The sequence below is a fragment of the Apaloderma vittatum genome, unplaced genomic scaffold, assembly GCF_000703405.1.
Source record: "Apaloderma vittatum isolate BGI_N311 unplaced genomic scaffold, ASM70340v1 scaffold34508, whole genome shotgun sequence".
Classification (NCBI taxonomy): Eukaryota; Metazoa; Chordata; class Aves; order Trogoniformes; family Trogonidae; genus Apaloderma; species Apaloderma vittatum.
Genome location: NW_009730813.1, coordinates 24,130 through 45,227, shown reverse-complemented (window position 1 = coordinate 45,227; position 21,098 = coordinate 24,130). Strand labels below are relative to the sequence as shown.

Genomic DNA, 21,098 nt, shown 5'->3' with positions numbered 1-21,098 from the left:
GCTTCCTTCCAGGTTTGCCATTTCTGTTACTTACCAAATGTTATGAAATGGGAAGTAAAATCAGCCAACACCAACAGTCTTATTAAACGTGTAAGTAAATCAATCATAACCTCTCACATGCCAAAAGTACAAGACCAGTCATCAGGCCAAGATGAAAAATGAATATATTATGGTGAAATTCTGCCGAAATTACCAAGTGACTGAAGTGTAGGACTTTGATTTTAGGAGAGGCAGGCAGGTTAAGAAAAGAGCCTTAAATTACAGAGGAGTCAAACGTCTCGACTTATCTTCAGCAGCCAAAGGAAAGGCCTCCTCACATGCCAAAAGTACAAGACCAGTCATCAGGCCAAGATGAAAAATGAATATATTATGGTGAAATTCTGCCGAAATTACCAAGTGACTGAAGTGTAGGACTTTGATTTTAGGAGAGGCAGGCAGGTTAAGAAAAGAGCCTTAAATTACAGAGGAGTCAAACGTCTCGACTTATCTTCAGCAGCCAAAGGAAAGGCCTCCGCTGCAAGAGTAGCTAAGCGAGGATTGCTTCGGAAACACAAAATTAATGTATTCAGTTTTGAAGAGAGGGAAATCCTCTCTTCCTGCCAAACCTCTGAAACAGTCTCTGAGTTAATCAGGTAGAATTACTGCGAGGAGAAGAAGAGAGAGGCCGGGCCAGGCCCACGCACAGGCAGCGGTCAGGGCTCCTCAGGACAAAACCCTTTTACTCAAAGATCAGTCAACTTTTACTTAAAGATCAGTCACCAAACACAGTAAGAGATGTTTCCTGCTCCAAAAACTAAATGCTTCGAAACTACCAGGGAAAGAAAAGGAGAAAAAAAATGGGGTTAATCTCCATTCACCGCATGGAAACTGAGGCAGAGACGTGGTGAGAGGACGAGGGCGCATGACGAGCCTCTGGGCATCGGTCACAGGTCTCAGCCCAGCATTTCTTTCCTTCAAAAGCTGGATTTGCCAGCTCCCCTGGGCGGGAGAAAGCAGTCTGTGCTTAGCCTGCAAAGACACAAGCCTCCTAATTAAAAAATAAAGCGCGGCGAGGTGGGAGATGCACCCTGCGATCACCAACTCGAGCGGCAGTGCAGGAACCCATCGACACCCCAAAACTGCCCACGCTGCCTCACACCCACCAGGGCTCCCTCTTCAGGGCAGGCTGCTGCACAAAGTGACAATATTTGTCCCCCTCAGCGCTGTCAGGGAGGCAGGAGAACAAACAACGGTCTAAAAGAGGCGCCTTTTAGCTCGGATACAGCGGGCAGTTTGGGGTTAACCCTAGCCTTACGCTGATGTCCATTAAGATATTTTCCAAGGCTCTAGGTCCAGTTTCACATGGGAAAAAGTGCCAGAATGAATCAAGCTCCTCAGAAGCAAGAAGTCAGTAATTAGTATGTGGGACAGGGCATTGCAGCGTCTAAACAGAGACGCAACGAAGCGGAAAACCAGGGAAGCAGATGCTCGCAGGTCACCGAGATGAGCGCGCCACCTCCGGCATGAGAAAAGGAAGATGCGGGGGAGTCTCCGAGCGGTGGGCTGACATTCCAGCGAGGGGAAAAGCAATTTCTTTTCTCTCTGGAGCGTCGGCACCAATGGAGCCGTTGGCACTGGGAGTGGGGAAGAACTTCAGATTGATGGGCCCGGCTTCAGATGTTGAAACACGGGGCGGATCTGCTCCTTCACCAGCGATCAAGGTTTGCTTTGTTTCTGACAACAGAGCCACTGCTGATAGACACGAGGAGAAATCCTTTCAGGGCCATGGCCCAGTTAGCAGGATTCCGTGGGACCGATGTCCTGCCCCAAAAATTCTGTCCTCCTGCAGAAAAATCTAGCTACGGGGCAGATGAAAGGGGAGACAAGAGGTTGTATCATCGGCAACGCTGCCAACGCCTTGCAATCTTGGCCTGAACCCCGCGATTTATAGAGTTTTTCTTAAAATTCCTGCAGAGAACCTCAGAGATGCTCACGCGTCTCCCATCAGGGAGAGCAAAGAGGACACGCTTGGATCAGGGGGCCTGAAAGCTGGACCCCTCACCCAGCACGGCGAGCGACTTCCCTGTGGGAACATGGGGATCGGAAGTTTTTAATTTTATTCCTTCCTGGGGCTCCATAAATCCTGCTTCACAATAAACCCATCAAAATCAACTGAGCCATGAAGCAAATGGCAAGGCCCTGGGTGGAGCAATTCATTGTGTGTGTCGGGGCCGAGGGAAACACTGAAGACTCTGTTTAGCAACAAATAATCTTTGTCAAACTAATCTTGCTATCTTCCTCAACCCTCCTACTAGATTTTCTTGAATGTATTGGGCAATGCAGATTGTTTGGCTTTCTCTTGCTGCAATAAGCTACAGCCCACAGAGAGATCTGTCTGTCTTAAGGACAGTGTTGTACCCTGTGTCAAATGAATATTCAGGAAGAACAGAGCTTTTAAGAGGTTAAGAGCAAGAGCGCTACTTCTTACCACAATCTCGGGCTGCGTTCTAGCTTTTTGCCCATCAAAATTTCTCTCCCTCCCTCCAGAACATTCCAGCCAGACGCCTCCCCCACGCTGCCGCACGTCTGCGAGGAGGCTCGATGAAAACCATGACAAGGGCACGGATCAACACCCGACGGGCTCCCTCCTGCCTCTCCCGGCCGCGGGACATCTCCGTGCGCGACGCTCCCCGTGCGCCAGCTCTCTGTGGATTAGAGGTTTCTGTGGGAACAGTTACGGATCCTCCACGATTCAGACCAGGAATCACAGCTCCTGCAGCGAAGACCCTGTCACAAACTTGCTATCTGGGATCGAACGGTCCAACTGCGGGAGGTTCAACCTAGTGGAACCCTTTTGACCAAGGAAGAAAAGTCCCTCCTGGACGCCGTGAACAATTTCAAAGACAAACAGCACAAAGACGATCAGCTGCGACCGAGCAAGCACTCCCGCTGCCCGCGGGGACGGGTCACGCCGAGCTCTTCACATGGGCCAAAGGGAAAAAGGACGAGGTCTAAGCAGGCCACAAGCCCCCAGGAGAGCTCCTCTCCCTTGACAGACTCCATATACCACAAAACCCATGTCAGCGGGGTTGCTGGAGGGACTCCAGCGAGACGGGACAATTTATGGGGCGTGCAGCTAGACTTCAACCGAGCCAGCCGCCCTTGCTCCCTGCAGCTGGAAACGCAACCTCTGGAAACCAGCCGTGGGATCCGAGGGTAGAACTGTAACTGCGCTGTGCTAGGGAACTATATTTAAATAGTTATAACAAAGGGTTTAATATCCCTGGGTTTACATCTTCCTTTTTTATTCCTGACCTGCCCAGCAAGGTGCTTCCCTGAAAGTCTCCGTGGGTGTATGCCAGTAAATTCAATTACAGTTTTCTACAACTGGACCAGACAGACTCGTTTGACATAAAGAACAGTGTCTTCACTAAACCAGTTGATTTAGTTCAGCAACAGTGCAGGGTTGGGAGGCGTGGATTAAAGGACAGTGAAAGGAGAAGAGAAAGAAGTGGTTCCCAGCAAAAGAGCTCCCGAGTGACTTTGCTGTCCCATAAAATGACAAGAAATAAGGAGGACCTTGCCGCTTGGTTCTCTGCTGCCCCAGCTTGACAGGATGCCAGAATCCCACTTTGGGAAAACTAGCAGCTCCAAATTTTGGGCAAACAGCTTTTGATCACCAAAGCTGTAGTTGAGTTTAAAAAAAAAAAAAGGTATAATTGTTTTTTCCTTTTCTCAGTGGCCCTGTGGACAAAGCACTGAAGATAAAAGATCTGGGTTCAGGTTTGGCCAATTTTACCAGACCTGAGCAGCCATTACATACCAGTTTCCTAGGCTGAGAAACAAAACCATCACAAAACAACCCCAAAAGCACTTTAGCACGGGGTTCTGGCACAGCTGCCTGCCTGCTCTCTCACAGCCTGTCCCATTACCAGGAGCTCCTTTTCTTGTGCCAGTTCAGTCCTCGGCCATGAACAGCAGTAGCGGGTGATTTTGGCAGCAACATCACCCATTAAGGACCAAACTGATATTATCGGTATTTGGACTGCAACCACATCTATTTACTACTAACCTCTGGTATGGTTAACATTTATTACCTTCAAAGATCTCTCTGTGGGAGGAGATCTATTCAAAACACAAGCTGAAACCCACACTCCCCATAGAAGTGCTTCGAATATCTCCCCTCAAGAAGGCAAAGCTTCCTCAGAGCACGCTGTCAGTCACCAGAGCTGAGAGTCACCCTCCTTTAAAATGTACCCTCCTTTAAAACGTACCCTCCTTTAAAATGTACCCTCCTCTAAAAGAGAGACACTTTGGAAAGATGTGTCTGTGACTAAGCATCAAGCAGCACGAAGCTTTTGAGCTCTGCCAGGAGAAAATGATTAAAACCAAAATAATTTAACTCAGCCTGCGTGTGCACGTGTGTAAAAGCACATTTCTCTATCAGGTAACGGATGTCTCTGCAGCCGGGGCAATGGAGAATTATTTTCAAGTGGGTTGTCACTGTGCGTTCGGTCTGCATCTGCCTGACAGCGTGAAATCGGAAGGAGGCTTCATTGGCAATTCCCACCAGACATCAGAAAACCTCAAGCATGGAGAAAAGACTTTAATCTTCTTTAACCGTTCCCACAGTCTCCTTGAGGAAAATGCCACCTCTTGGGTTCGGAGGCAGAAAAAGCAGACCGTAGCTTGACAACAATTAAAAATGATTCTAACAAACAGTAAAAATAATACGATAACCTGTGACAGTTCGAAGCTTTCTAACTTCACCCTCAAACTGAAAAGAACTCTACAAACATACCGGTAAAAGCAGTGGAGTGTTCGTTAATCAAAGTCAATCAGGCAGAGCAGCAGGTCTCAGTGGGCTTTGGCCCAGGACTGGCAAGAAAAGATCCTCTTTAGGAGTCGGCTCCAGAGACGCCAACTCTCTTCATCTCCCATGATTTCAAAGGGAACTTCAGGCATTCAGAAATCCTGAGCTAATTCGCTACCTAATAAACACGATCTGGACAACAGGGAAGGTTGCTCTGACTCACCGTCGTTTGAAAGGAGCCTGCTATGAACTGGCCCGTCTTGAATCGGCAGCTTGGCCTTGGCTGCACTACAGAGGAGCACTGAAGGCTTTGACAAGTTCGGGGAGCAGCAGGCACCTGCGAGTTAAGCATCCAGCCGCCTAATCGCAAGAAAACCCAAGGAGAAAACGCGCCATCGGAAGCGGCGAGAAGTTTAGCACATCTGCTAAAGCCAGCAGTGAGAATAAAGAGGACAAACAAAGAGGAGTTCAAGAAAAAAAGATCTGCACAACGAGCTGCTCTAAAGATCTTCAGAGCCTGTCTACAGAGAGCGAACTGAAATGTCACGGGAAGGTACCTCTGAAGGGGCTGGCTTGGGCACCAAGAGGCAGGAGGACTCTGCGAAGGCTCTCGGTCGTGTTGGAGCCCCACCAATGCGACCACGATGCCGTTACCGTATGCAGAGCCGTTAACAACTCTAATCAATAGTCTTTAACTCCATCATGATCCCCGAATCCATCTCCCCGGAGGCAGGGCCGAGTGTGAAATAGAGAGTTTACTCTCTCCGGAGCAGATGCAAAGAGAGTCATCATTAAATAATCAATGCCTTTAAACCCTTTAAGTTCCTTCGCTAAAACGTCTGGCAAAGCGGTGCCAGGCAGAGCCTTCAAGAAAAAGCACTTTGGCCTCCTCTTCCCATCTCATAAAGCTTCATTAGACCCGCACGGCTGCGGAGCTGTCAGTAACGCTTCGGCACATTAGCGGTGAAGCCCTTCGGACGAGCCTCTCTTGTTGGTCTTTAAGCATCCAAAAGACACGTTATAAAGCAGAGCAAACACGTGGGCTGGGTAAGTTTAGGCTTAGAAATCAAGCCCACACTTTCCCCCTGACAGTTACGTACGTTGCTGCTTCTAATTGCTTCTTTCAGCGGCTGTGGACAGGCCTCCTGTTGCTGTGGGCTGATTCACACAAGCACCACCGGCTCGGCCAACGCTCGCTTCTTGCCTGCCTGGCTCTTCCCCACCATGTATCGGTGCAGACTGCGCCTTCTTATAACTGGGGAGACCAAAGCCAACAGCCTGCGAGATGCAGCAGCCTCTTGAAACATCAGTCATCTGCTCTGTTTGCATCTCCCTTCTCCTTTCCTTGCAGGGTCAACATTACAACTGGGTTTTAATAAAGCAACTGATTAGTAAACGATTCTTAATTTATTTACTCAGGCAAGACTTTCAGCGGGAGATCTGCCAGGCTGGGGACCTTGGGCCGACGCCAGTGATAAAGCGCCCGTTTTACTGGCACGGACGATTTCCTATTGACTTGCCAAAAGAACCCTGGTTACCAGCTTCACAATAGGTTGTCTTCCTTTCACCTGGAGAACAATCCAATCGATATTTCCTCTTCTCTCCAGGCTAAGGGAGTTAAGCGAAGAGGTCGCAGAGGTGTGGAAAAACCGACGCTGGGCTCTGGGGTTTTCTTTCAAAAACACCCCCACCATCCAAGACCATTTTGCATCGCCGCGTACGCTAAGACCCGCTGCCGCACCTACTCCAATAACCCAGCTGCAGACAATACCTCCTGTGCTCACTGCTCACTCCTTTGAGGAAAAAAAAAAAATTCCACTGAGGATACCAGAAAGTTATCTGACAGTCTGACAGGAAAGAAATCCAGCCAGAAAAATAAGTTGCTCTGCCGCTGGCCCCAGCGCTGAATTTCTCATTCTGTTCACCCTCTAATTTGCTTCCAACGATTCTACAGAACTGGGTCCTGACTAACCAAATCAAAGCCCCCACTTAATGGAGTGAATGTCTCTGTTAATTTAAGGCTCTGGCCAAAAAAATCAGAAGACAGCTCATACACAGTTGCTTTATTTGAAGGAGTGACAATTTTAAGTCTGCTGATTACAAACACGCATTGTCAAATTACTCCCATCTCTTCTCTTCGAGCCATAGCCACTCCCCTCCTTATTCAACATTTTCTCCATTCCTTCAGCCCGTCACCGCAGACGAGGGGAGACAGCCTTCTCCTTTGAGATTCCCATCACTCACAATCCCTTTCTCTCGCTCTGGCAGCGGCGGATGCTCTATTTTCCCAGCCTGCGCGGAGAAGAAAAAAAATCATTCTCTCTCCCTACAGCCTGCCCACCGCTCCCTCTGCTCGTGCAGCTGCCAGGCCGCACCTCGGAAAGCTTTCTGACGGGAGCGAACAACGTGGTGTTTTAAGACCAAAATAATTTACTTAAGGTACGGACGCGTGTATAAAGAAGGGGAAAAATTATGTCGTGCATTTAACTTCTAAAGATCGGAGGCTGTGTTGGCACACACTTCACATACTACAGAGAGTTGCAGCAGCACCAGAACGAGCGAGCAAACCCTGAGAAAGAAGCGCGAAGCCACCTACAACACACTAGCCAGCACGGCCACGCGCTGGCCCCTACTTTCTCTTTCTTCTAAAAGTCAGAAGAGAGATAATCGGCGTCTGTCTGGAAATTCAGGAGAGGCTCAAGCTAAGTAGAAGGAAAAAAAGAGCGCATTTGTTTATTCAGAAGTCTAAGCAATCCTAATGAACATAGGCTCAAATAATCGGCTCCTGGGTAATTACTCATTTGCAGGCACAGTTATTAGGTAGGTAAATTCATCCTTTTTGGAAAATATGGGTCAAATACTTATCTCCGAGATATATTAAATGCAACGCAGGACCGCGCTGAGGGCGTGTATTAGGCTGCAACATTTACAAAATTGGAAGTGTTTAGACCACGCAGACCTTTTTTTAAAGCCTTGACCTTGGAAACAAATAAGGACAGTGTTATTTTAATGCGCATTCAAATTTTAACAACGCAGTCACACAGCTCTAGTGGAATCCACGTTGAGTTTCCACCGTAGATTGCTCATCATTTCATTATGGTTCATTATGCTGATAACTGTCAGAAAGCATTAGAAGCAGGAGCCTTGAGTAATAGCACTGAAATGGTAATTTAAAAACAATATACTTTCTGGAGGAAATACAGCAGTGCACTAAATTCAATTAGAAGAGGCGAATGTAAAGACAAGTAAGTGATGTTTGCTGTTTGAAGTCAGGCTCTTTCGATTTCTTGATAACCTAAACTGGAGAAAGCCCTTTAAAAGCAGGCACTTTTCTCTTGCCTCGCACTGAATTTTCTCTCATTATCTCTAAGCTTCTCCGGGTATAAACTGGCTTAAACGCAACCGTTTTAGAGATATTTCAGGCCACGCCAAAATATCAGCGAGTCGGTCGCTGTTTGGGTGGCACAACGGACTGAATTATTCAGGGTCATTTACTGAGACAAATTTCAAGCTGGACAGTGGACGCTGGTAATCTCTCCTTTGTAAAGGGCTCCCAATTAAAAATCATTAATAATCGGGATCGAACAGACAACACAAACAATACAAAACCGTCCCGTTTTCGCTCATAATGTGAGCATTGTTTGTGAAGGAACAGTCAGAGAACTCGACTCATTAACGGAGGGCACTTGGGTGGGAGGCGCACCTGCCCGCGCCGGGCGATGGAGGATTCTCCTTGCGGAGAAGGAAACTCCTGGACGAGGACCACGATTGAGACCGATTGTTTTGCAGCCCCTTGTTGACGAGGCAATTTCTTCTCCATCAGACCTTACGGAAATCCCACCCTCTCAGCAAGCGCCAGGATCTAACCAAGGTCTGAACCTTCGACTTAACGTTATTTTTGCGACGTATCCGAAAGGGAAAGGCTAAAAACGGGAGTCTGAGGTATTTGTTTAGATCGGGTGCCCAGCTCACCTGAAGGTTAGGCACAGTTTTTTACAACTCGGACGACGAGTGGTGTTACGGAATAAGAAAACTCTGGACGCATCAGGAAGGAGGCGTTGCTTTTATTGCTTGCCATGGGAATTGCTGGAAAGGAAAAGGAAGGGGAATTCTCCAACTCCCTTTCAGTCATGAGCACAATCAGGCTAATGGAAAGTCCTAACAGGCTTTCTCCCCGAACCTGGAAGGCAAGAAGAGCGCCAAGGCCAGCCAGCTTACTACGAAAGGAAATCAATAGCCAAGGGTCAAAGCTTTACAAAAACACATCCTAAGAAGGCTGAAGTTCTTCATCTTAAAAAGTGCTTAGAAATAATAAAGAAAGGATCAATCCACAGCCCATTCCAGGTGTTCTCTCCAAATTACCTGACGTTACTTTTATTCACCTGGTCTAATAGTTCTCCAAGTGAACAGAAACCTGATTTTACAAGCCAGTGGAGCAGAGTCTATCTTTTTGCTAGAAGAATGGATCTCAGATACCGTGTTTTATTTCTTCATTAGTGCGCCGTCACACTGAGCGATTACTAAATGCAGGCCTGAATGAGAATACCAGGGCTAAGGAGAGCATAATGAACAAAGAAGGTGCCTGATTATTATGGCTGTCAGCACAAGGGAATTGGGTTTGTCACCTGGTTTAACCAACTGGTAAGAACTGATTAGACTCTGAATCCGTCTGCAAGAACCTTTGATGTTTACGCTCCCTTTTGTCTCCACGTCTTGTCCGGGAAGGCAGACAAACGGGGACCTTCTTCCAGAGGGGCTTCCTTCAAAAGAGACCCTACAAACACTTTCTGCCGCTCTCCCCATGTGCGTGGGCAGGAGGAGACACCCAGTATTTTGTGCAGGTCCCACCGCTCTAACAACGTTCCCCCACAAAGAGGGGATCGCAGCGGGGAGTGGGGAAGCTCAGAAAGAATCTCTGTGTCTTCCTTCACCTTGGATGTAAGAAAAAGAAGCCCTTCAGCCACAAGGAAATCTAAGGCTATGAAAAAGGACCTCCAGAGGCAGACCCGATGTCCAGTCCAGGTGTCTGTGGGGTCGTGGTGCTGGCTTGCCGAGTCCTCCTCGCCAGCTGCAGAGATGAGGGTTGAAGCCAGCACCACCCTCTTCTCTGTTTCCCTCTTCATATTTTCAGGATAGAAAACCACGATCGGGGACTTGACCTGACCTCTGACGAATGGGAAAGGGTGACAGAAGCAGATTTGAGACTTAACAAAAAAGGGCGAAGCTTGCAGGGGGACATTTTGCAATATGAGCAAACATACCCATTCGCTCACAATTCCCCCATCTGGAAGCGTTTTGCTCGCTCCTCATGCTTCACCCGCTGCACACGCCCCTTTCAATTCAACCAGTTGATTACTAATTTGATTTCAATTTGGTCACGATACCACTCACTAGGACCAGGGCTTTATGAGAAACTTAACGTTATTTAGGTTGTACCTTCCGAACAATAGTTTTATTGTTGCAAAAAAAGACTTTTTTTCCTATCAAAACGGTCAAGCTTTAGATCTCTTAGTGTCAATTAAATTACAAAAAAACATGCACGTTCTTCCTCACTTGGGCAAGGTTTCCCAACGCAATTAGACCTCCAGCCCCAAGCTAGTGTTTGGCAAGGGATACACAGACCTCTCTCTGCTTTACTACTAAGCGAAAGCAGCTGCTCCTGGCTGTGCCCAGACCTGCTCAACCACCACCCAGCGAAAGTCACGGCTGGAAAGCAGGAGATGACTGAAGAAGAGCTGGAATCAAGGGGGTGTGGGCAAGGGCTGAGCACTGCCTTAGTTATGGACACACTTTGTCTCTGCCTTGTAAGGGAGAAATTAAGATTTCAATAAATGTGAGTCATCTCTCCAAAACGAATTTGGAATATATTAAAACGTTACAAAAGAAATATCTCAGCCTTCTCTCACTCACACACACACTCCACAAAAATACACAGCTGAACTGCAAAAATCTGGAAGCATTTCCAGTCGCTCTCAGGGAAAGCCACACATGGATATGCCCTGGTAAAATACAGCCCTTTCACTTCTTTTTTTATTTAACAAACTGCTCTGCTCCTACAGTAGTGAAAACCGAAGAATTAGATGATCAGGATTTAAGACCAGGGCATGCCTGGAATCCCAGATCTTCAGCTGCTTGAGCCGTTAACCAACCCATTGGCCGAGGAGTCGCTCCAGCAGCCCCGTGGGTGTGCTCAGCACACTACGCCTCTTGTTCTCCTTGCTGAAGGCATTTTGGTGGAACTAAAGCAAATTCCATTTGCTCTAGATGATATGTTTATCTACAAAGGATAAAATAAACCATCCTTCGGGTGTCTGTTTCATTAAAGTTTAAGATTTATTGCTGCTATCTACCCCTTTCGGAGGAACACCTTTGTGTTCCTAAGGGTCACCAGCTATACTTGGAACAAATTAACTATCTAATAAAATTATAAATATTATCTGTTTACCTTAGACCATACAATTATGAGAAAAGCTTTCACAACCAAGCACTTGAATTTAAAAGATGAAAGGTGCAATCTATTGGACAAGTCCTGTATTTTCTTTCCGACGCCTGCCCTTTTGTAGCTCCGTCTCCTTCCAGTCTCCTGATTTATTTAGACCGTAAGGTCTCGAGGGTCAGTGCAATCACGTCACTGTTAGGAATTCAGGGCTGAGAACTGACACTTTCTCTCCCAGAAGCGGGAGCCAAAACGCAAACAGCACCTGCAAAGGGCTGTGAAGAGCGACTGAAAGCTGCTCTCAGAAGAGGACACTTCTTAGAGACACGGATCTCCGGGCGGTATTTCCTTCATACACAGTGAAATAAAGACAGGAGAAGAAACGGATGATAAAAAGGGGAAGAGAGTTGTTCAAAGGCCAACTTACGAGTGCAGGGCATGGAGGCAGCATCATTTTCAGCTCGGAAAAAGCCCCGATCGCAGGTGCAGGAGGTAGAGCCTTCCCAGACGGAGTAGCTGTGAGGCGGGCATTTGGCACAAGCAACATCTGTCGAGAGAGCCTTGTAGTATCCGATTTTGCAAGCTAGATGGAAGAACAGGAAGGGAGAGTGTTACTTGCCCAGGCTGTGATCATAAATCGCTAGCTTACTTACTCAAAATCAAGGCAGGAGACATTTCAAAGAGATCTAATGATGTCCTCTTAGCCCCAGGTGAAGAATTAACAATCATCACGCTCTTAATGAGTAATCCTGTGTCAGGGGATACTGATTTCTAATTCCAGCAAGAGCCGTTTTAAAAGCTGGCTTGGAGATGGTGGGAAAAAAAACAACAAACCAACAACCCAACCAAATGATACTGTTGTATTGGCTCTGCCAGAAAATCAGCCGCCTCTTTATGCTTACCGGGGAGTCGCACGGCGCTTAACCCCTGTCCACCTGCACTCACACCCACAGAGAGCACGACAAAAGGGGAGCAATTGGGTTTATTCTGTGACCACTTGAGGAATGGCAGCTGACAGCCAGCCACTGCCAAGTCTGAAGAGGAACCCACTGGGATTGGCAGCCAGGCCCTGGGCCCGCCACGCCAGGAAATGGCACGTCTGCCTCCTGGCAAGGCAGAATTCATTTGGCTCCTTCTCTCTGAGGGAGGAAAAAAACCATCAGCAACTCCAGGTCCCCTCCTCGAAGCCAGGGCAGAGCGCAGCCGCGCCGCTGCCACCCAGTCCCACGGTGACATCAGCTGCACAGAGGCAACGCTTACACCAACGGCTCCCGTGACATCACTTGCAAAAAACTCATTAGCGTCGTTACTAACACCTCTGAGCAGTGGCTATCGGGTATGTCAGCCTAGAAACTTCTCCCTGGGCTAAGCATAAGAAGGCCACGGTCCCCACCACATTTCAGCGCTGGGGAGAAACACTCAAGCACACAGACGCATTAAAAAAATAATCCTTGTCCCCAGGATTTACCGTGTGACTCGCTCTCACATCTCGTTATTTATCCCCTCCACGACCTCTGGGGTCCCCGCACGAGGGGCTCTCACCGAGTTTTCCCCTTCCCTTAGTCCCTCTTGTCCTTTCCCCTTCCTTCTCCCGGGAAGCCCTCCGACAGCAAAGGGAGAGGGATCTTCCTAAAGCGTTGATAAGGCAGCAAGTTACTTCACTCTTATTAAACCAAAAAGTCTTTTTCTGGAATTTCCTTCACGCGTCCTAACTTTACAACACACCGTGTGCCGTCTGCGGGGAGATCCCAGCCCGCTCGCGCTCGCCGGACCGGAGGATTTTAGAAAACCTCATTTTTTAGAAAAACTCATTGCTCAGGAGACTGAGCTTACGTGCATCACGTTAATTAGATAAGGTTCAACTCACAAGGTGCTTTGTGGTCGTGCTTCCGATGGCCTCGGGGTTTTGATTAAAACCCAAAACCGCACGAAGGATCGCGGGGGTCAAACCCAACCTCTCCGCATCATCAGACAAGCACCCCCTGAACACAGACCCAAAGCCACCAGGTACAGCCGCTCGTGAAAAACAGCTATTTCTGCTTGCGATGTGAATTGCCCAGAAATAAATCAATAAAGGAGGAAAAAGAAACAAACCCTCACATGAAAAATTACCTTTCCTTTTTTTCTATGATTTGCAATATCTGGTGAGCAAGTGGTCCTATCGCTACACATCCTCTCGTGCCAGGTTTTAACAACAGCAGCAGTCAAGTGGCAGATGCTGATCTGAGATATTAGTCCCGGTTTTCTCCGTCACGGCTTAGATCAGAAATAAGCCCGAGTATGACCAGAACAGACACCAACAGGCAGAATCTCACAAATAAAGATGAGGCGTGGAAAAAAAAAGAAGACAAGAGAAGCCCAGGCTGACTGCTCGTAATCACAAAATTCTCTCGTTCCAGGTTTTTAAAATAAAGCACGCAACCCCTGACACTGCTGCGAACACCACGGTTCACCGAAATCATTGAACAAAGGGCTGTCTTCAGCATCTCGCTAGCAGGAAAATACCTGGATGACAAACAACCCAGCCCAAGGCTGAAGATCCTGCTTGGGCTATTACCTGCTGTTGGAAAAGCAGGAAAATTATAGCAGGTAAAGATTTTTATGACAATTCCTCTTCCTTCTCACTGCCTTTTCAGACTTGGTGGTTTAAAAGGGAATAGATGGGGACCCCAACTCTGCAATTCCAGGCTTATTTTTTTTTCCTCCGCCTTCATTTCATGCACTGTATTTTGGTTTTGACTACATTAAGCCAAGATCATTAATATTTCAAGACCTGAAGAAAGCGGCTGCTCCTAATGCACACGCAGCCATTTTGCCTCAAAAAAAAAATAAAATAAAATCCCCCGCTCCAGAACACTCTTTTCTTTTTTTCTCCTGCTCAGCGATTCACCTCTCTCCCATCACGGCAGCCAACAGGTTGCACTAAACCAGCAGCTCTTTGCCCTTAAGCCCTTCCATGGTAGCGTCACTTAAAAACTTGACTTTTAATCCTGTCAAAGCTGAAGTTCTGCTGACACACCTATTAAAACCAGCGCCCATTCAGGCTACGGATGGGATTTTTTTTTAATTTTTTTTTTTGGAAGGTTAATGATGTCGTCAGCAGACAAGAAGCCCGTCCAGAATCTGTCCCCAAAAGTCTTTTCTTACTTGGCTCATGACAAATCCTTCTGGGAGGGATTTGCTGGGTGAGACCCTGCCTTTTAAAAGAGCTTTCGATAGGTACCGTCGGAAAAAGATTAGTTCACGTGTGCGGCGCAAACTTTGGATTCAATCCCTCAGCTTTGCCTTGATTGGTTCTTTCTGTTAATTGAGGTTTTTTCTTCAACCAAAAAAAAAAGAGGAAAAGCATCTTTTCTCACACCCAGCTCACCCAGGAGCGGAAGGAGGTTACAAGCACCTGCGCTATCAGAGGAAAAGCCTCAAAAATATTTTCAGCATGCAGAACCTCACAGTTTCTCCTCAAGATCAGATCTTACTGACTTTAAATGGACATCAGCCTGAAACAACTCCCCTGGCATTTCTGAGTTCTCATGTTAAAAACTACTTGATTTCTTCTTCTCTTAGAGACAGGATTTGTCAAACATTCCTGGTCATTATTATATACCTTTTTTTTTTGCTTTCTTCTCTTTTAAATTTACTAGAGTGACACACGTTAAATTGCAAAAGCTGCTCTGAATAATGATGGAGCTTCAGTCAAACACAGATGTAAACGTTCTCAAGCTGTTTTTCCAACTCCATTTTCCCATTAAAACCTGATTTTCAGACTCATGGCTTTCTCAAAAAAAAAAGGAAAGAAAAAAAGAAAAAAGACCAAAAAAAAAGAATGCACGTGTGGGCTGCTTGCTTGGTTTCTCCAAATGCTGTGTTTTCTATTAGAAAATTTCAGCCATCAGTATCAGAATTTAAAAAACTCATAGGAGACAAGGTTCTACTGACATTCCTTTCAGTTAAATAAGTTAAGTTTGAGGTTTTTTCCTGATAGGAATGGGGTGTGATCTTTAAAAAATGTCTTCTTGCAAATTCAAAATTTCATAAACAATACATTCAGTCGCTTCCATTTTTTGAAGCAGAAAAACATATCAGCTCCCCACTCACAAAAATATCAAAATTCCTCACACAACAGAAGAGAAACTTTTTTTTTTTTTTAAGTCAATGACTCGGTAACTTTAAGGAAAAACCGCCAAATAGTATTCTTGGTGAAATGAAGGACAGAGCAAATAATGTAAGAAAAGATATTTCAGTGTCAGACTTATAAATGTCAGTGAGAAATTTGTGTTTAAAGACTTGAAAAAATACTTTAATAGCCTATTTCATGTCTTTTGTCACTGGTTACTTTTTCTGCAGCTCTTTTCTCTCTGGAAATATTTTAAGCTCGTGTTTTAACTGCACCCTTAGGAACAAAACATTACTTTTATTCTCCCCCCCCGCTAATGTTGTTCTTATCCTTTAAGAGGATGGATTTTCTCTCCCGCCTCGTAACAAAACCACATCTGCCACCGGAGCAGGCAGCATCTTCTCAGCCCTTTTTTACTGTTATTACCATTTCTGAACAGATTTTTGTGTGTTAATTATAGAACTCCATTGTTTGGATAGTCTCTTCTGATGAGCTTTCTGCCCCGCACCATGAACCCCTCCGTTATTGTACAGCTGTTTTCCTTCCCAATGCTCATCAGGGTTTTCTAATTGTCAAGCTGTCCCAGCGACTAGTTCTTTTGACCTAAAAGTCAAAGAAAAGGAATCACCCTTGTCTCCCCGACAAGAATACTGCAGGAGTCCCAGTGGCCCCTCTAATTCCTCCGAGACAATGCCTTTCCAGATCATTGCCACGACGAGCATAATTGGGTTTGGGGTGAAATGAGAAGATTTTAAATAGGATGAATTAATGAGTTTCTTGTAAAATTAAGTCGTTCTCCCGGTCCAATCTAATTACTCACTGTAATGCCTCTGAGGGCGATAAATAAAGATCCTCAGAAGCCAGGGAAAAGAAGGAAAAAAAAAAAAAAGCTTTTACTTTCTCTTGAGCCTTTCTTAAATGTCAAGTTGTAGAATTTGATGTGATGTACCAAATAATGCCGGATTCCTCTGATGTTCGCACTGTAGGATCTCCACCTCTTGTTAGTAACGGCCACGCAATTGCTACAAATTAAAAGGCATTTCCCCATCTTGAACTCCCGTCTCGGATGGGAAAACCAGCATTTCCACACCCTGAGCCTGCACTCCTGCTGTGCAAAATGACACGAGGAAACACAAACACGACCCCGCTGGGGAAAGAGCCTCCAAAGTTGAACTCCAGAGCATTTTCAGTCCATGCACCAGGAGAGTTCAAACCAGAAAAAGGCAGCAGAGAGCACAAGTGTCCTAGGACGTGGCTCCTGCTGCAGCTCTTGGGCCATCAGAAGAGGCTCAGCGCCAGCCGGCGCCACGAGGAAGAGGAGGGAAGCATCCCGAGGCAGCTGTAGGTGCTCCCAGCGGTCCTCGGAGACCTTGGGCAACCCCACGTCACGCTGCCCGCCCGGCGCACGCCCACGGCGAGGTGGCCAGATTTTATTTTTATTTTATTGGTTCCTAGGAGACAAGAAATTCAACCGCCCGCTTCCAAAGCTAAAAGAAGCGAGGAGCTTAGAGAGACTTTTGGTGTGGAAACGAATCGGGATGACCATCCAAAGGGTCTTCTCGAATCCTCAGGAGAGGAAGGGATGAGACACTGGCCTTATCCTCAAGGCACTGAGTGTCACAGCCTGTCAGAGACTGCAGGGACCAGCCACATCCCTCTGCAGCTCCCATCGAGGCCCAGGGACTCACAGATTTCCACCTCACTGAAGAGCCCCTTAACTGCCCCACAGCCTTCACCGGGTCCAGCTCCAGCCAAGTTTTGGCTCTCCCAAGCCTTCACCTGCATCCTCGGGCAGCAGCCAGGAAACACAATCCTCCTGGGCGCTGCTCTGGTGGTTCGCTTTTATTCTCAAAAATTAAGATTTAATTCTGAATGAGACAATTATGCTGAACTTGGTTACTCAGCTGACAGACCACAACAGCTAGGAAAAACCCTTTCAAAAAATATACCTGAAAATCTCATATTTCAATGAATTAATAAGACTGGTTTATCTAGGCGATGCTCATCTTTGCTATAGCTGTAGTATCGGCGCAGCGGGGTAAGAGCTGGGGGTGAGTTTGACACTTTCCACATCACTGGAGGAAAAAAAATATAATAAAAATAAACCACCATCACCAAATTCCCCTTTTTCTCAGCGAGAAGGCAGCAGTTTCCCAGCGGAATGCAAATCCCAACCTGCTCTGCTCTCTACAGGAGGATGTTTGCTAGCGCTGGCGAGGGGAGCGGAGAGGGCAGCCGCAGGGCTCAGCCGAGCGGTAAAAGCCTGTGGAGCTTCACATCGAAGCACGTTTTTCCTCTTATCGACTATTTTAACAATCAACGGATGCCCCGGTACGATGATAAAGACCATTCTCAGGAATCGAGCGGCTGCATCCTTGCTCGGCGCATCACTGAAATCTTTAAAATATTACCGCCCGAGTCAAGCGTCTGGATGTTGTTCTCCATTTCACCGGGCTCTGTCACAGATTTCATCCCAACTGGGAACTTTATCACCTTTATGCTCGCTGGGAGGTTTAAGACACGAGTCAAGCAATCGGTGTCAAATAATTACTCGATTAGGAAAAACAAGTTGATGGTTTCCCTTGAATCAGGGAGAATCACAAAACTGACAGAAATTTTTTTTTAAGCAAACCTAAGAGGTTTTTTGAAATTAAAAACACAGAAGATTGTGGCGTTTGTTCTTTAAGCGACTAAAATTTACAGGGTAAAAATAAAAAGTGAAAAAAAAAAATCCCTACTACAGTTTTCACAGTTTACTCCGGTGAAAGCTGATTAATTGGCCTGAATCTCCACATTAAGGAGCCCTAATCCTCTTGTCAGGAGACCTGCTTAGCAGCTTCTCTCCTCAGTGGTGTAAAAGTACTGATGGGAACAGAGATTCGTATCTCACTGTCCAGCCAGCCTGGGATTCTCTCTCATCTCCCCAACCTTAAGAGCTCTGTAGAAAGTAATTTAACTTGCAAAGGAAGGTGGAGTCTGTGATGGAGCAGCTCGAGCAGCCGGACAGGGAAAGGCCCCACACAGAGCTCCGATGTCAGAATTTAAAAGGTCTATTTGCTCCTAACACAAGCCTCAGCTTAGGGGCTTGGACTTCGAAATAAGGTATTAAAGAGCATCTACGATGTGACGTTATTTTAGAAGTGCTTGTCTTTTCTACGCAGTAACGAAACACTGCAAGTTGGCTAAAAGAGTTATTACTAATGGCCTCTAACCAACTGCCTGTTGTCCAGAATTTGTGGATTGATCCTGTGCACAAATCCTTTAACGCTGCCTCCTTTGTGTGCAAGTGGAATTTCACTCCACAGCAGAACTGAAATGTTTTCTGCTACTGTTTGAACTTGAATTATGGCTGCGACGGAGCCACATCATGCCGGCAAACTAAAAAACTACAGTGGTTTTCTGGGCTTTTTTCTTCTTGGGTTTACTGTGAACAGACCAGAACAGAGTTCAAACTTGTAACTCCGGAGCTAGAGCAAAGATGCCTTAATATGGTTTAATCATCACATCCTCTTTAAATGGCTGTATGACATTATTTTAAAAAAAAAAAAAAAAAAAAAAAAGCTATTTTGGTCTCCCCAGAGAATTGCTTGACACAAAGATGCCTAAATATAGGCAGTTCTGGTGAGATCTGGGTCTATGCAAGATAACAACTCGGCAGTATTTTTGACCGTTTCACAAAGATGCTGGGAGCACCACGGCTTCAAAAGAAGTCACTGCCCCAGCTCTCCCGAAAACAGAGAGAGCTGCTTCTGAGAGACTCCCATCAACATCGCCGCGAAAAAACTATCAATCCTCTTACTAAGTAGTACATCAATCAAAACCGTGGCGTGCAAATCATGATCCATTAAGCACTTCACACTTGATTACCCACGACACTTCAGACAGGGTCACACGTTGACGAGGCGCTGCTCTCTTCTTCTTCGCCCTTTGCTATTTGGAGCGCGTGAGCACTTTTAGGTCGTTACCGATGCAAAGTTCAGCACGGGAGCTAATTTTGACGAGAGGAAGAAAACGGCGGTTCAATTGTTTGTCCTTTTCTCCTTAAACCCGCTCAGGCTGTATGTTTCTTTACACAGATCTCAAGAAGAGGCGTTGGACACGTGGAGGTGTGATCGCTACCAAAGACACTCTGGAAGGGGAACAGGAAGGCTCACACCACCCAGGATTCCTCTAGATACTCTTTATTCCTGATTCCATCCCAGATTTGAAGATCAGGCTCAAGATTTGCTCCTCATAGGGCTAGCTTACAAAACCCCAAACGCCCAAGGAGGCAGGTGGAAGCCATTTTCCTACGTTTGTCCTCGCAACAAGGTGTCACCTCGTGGTTACGGGGATGGTCACCCAGGGCTAAGTCCTGGCTTGCCTCACCTTCTTCTGGCATTCACCAACACAGCGTGTATCACAGTATTAAGAGGAAAAATAAATAAAATCGTTCATTTCCTTCCCAGCTGGCCTCACCTCACCTTCCAACTCATCCGCCAGCGGATCAGGTTCTCGGGTGTGGATAACGCTTTCTCACAGGAGTTAATTGCAAGGAAGAAGCAGGGAGCAGTGGAAGAGAAAAAGCAGGGAGCAGTGGAAGAGAAAAAGCAGGGCTGTTCCTTTGGGCTCCCCCTAATTTGATGGGTGCAACTCCCCAGACACTCAGTACACTTCAACATCCCTGCCTCAGTTTATCCACTTACAAAGTGGCAATAAAATTCACAACAGACACATCTAAAAGCTGTTGGGAGGTTTAATTAAGCAATAAGTGCGTACAGAGCACTCGGAGATCGCCAGATAACAAGAGAGGAGGCGATCACTTCTGACGAAACAAAATCTCACAGCAGCAGGGAACACGCAAGGGCTGCTGCAGGTCGCCTTTCACAGGGAGAGGAAAAGCTGGTGGAGACTGTTCACCTGCCTTTTTGCATCGCGGGGCTTTGGCACGGCGTTCGAGGGGACGCAGAGAAATCCCTGCCCGGGCTGAGCGCTCCGAGCTGTGAAATACAGTCCCTATTTAAAAAAAATAAAATCAAACCAGAGAGCCAGGAATCTGCTCCTGTCAACAAGCCTTTCAGTAGGGAAGAATAATTTAGCAAGAATAGATGAAATCTCCCTCCTTCGGGTGATCTGGGTGGCTGCGAGGAGAAACGCGTTTTGGCAGTTCCCACATTCTTTTGTCAAACTCCTGTTGTCTGGGAAAGCGTGCGGTGCCAGAAGCCCTCGCAGGTGAATACCTTGGCTGTTTCAAGCTCACTAGATTCAGAGCGATAGCGTGTTTATCTAGATATTTGGAAAGTTATTAATGAGATCAGCAAATCCTTTCCCCGTATAAATTATAAATCACCTTCAGCAACGCCATGGAAATCATCGAGTCAAGTGAGAACACGCTTATTTATCTGTGACAGCCTTTTACGGCCAATAAATAAAAGCAAGAGAAGGAATTACCTGGGAAGAAGCCCATCCACCCTTAAGGTCCAGATAACCCACAGATTTACACCACAGTTGCTGCTCTAGGAGTACAGGATTTGGCCCAGTTGAGCAAAATATCACCCAGTAAAATCTGAAAGGAGATTTGGCTAGGGAGGCAGCAGCTTGAGGAAAGCTTTAAGCCAAGCTTTTCTTCAAAAGTTCTGCAGAAAGTCTCCCTTTGCGTAAGAAGGTACATTAAAATAAAATAAAATAAAACCAAATCCCGGGGAAAACAACTGCAGAAAGCCACATCAGGCATGAACAAAGCTCCAAGACATGACTGGCTTCAGCACAAAGAATGA

The 21,098-nt window shown here is 46.5% G+C and overlaps 1 protein-coding gene across 1 annotated transcript in view; it reads right to left on the bottom strand.

Annotated features, from left to right (window-relative positions):
• The window catches only part of LOC104278071 (ephrin type-A receptor 4), a gene marked incomplete at both ends in the record, with an annotated part of 47,020 nt that overhangs the window by 1,803 nt on the left and 24,119 nt on the right, over positions 1-21,098 (bottom strand). The window contains one exon of the mRNA XM_009874924.1: positions 11,656-11,811. Coding sequence (XP_009873226.1) covers positions 11,656-11,811 — 156 coding nt within the window. The remainder of the gene's footprint in view (positions 1-11,655; positions 11,812-21,098) is intronic.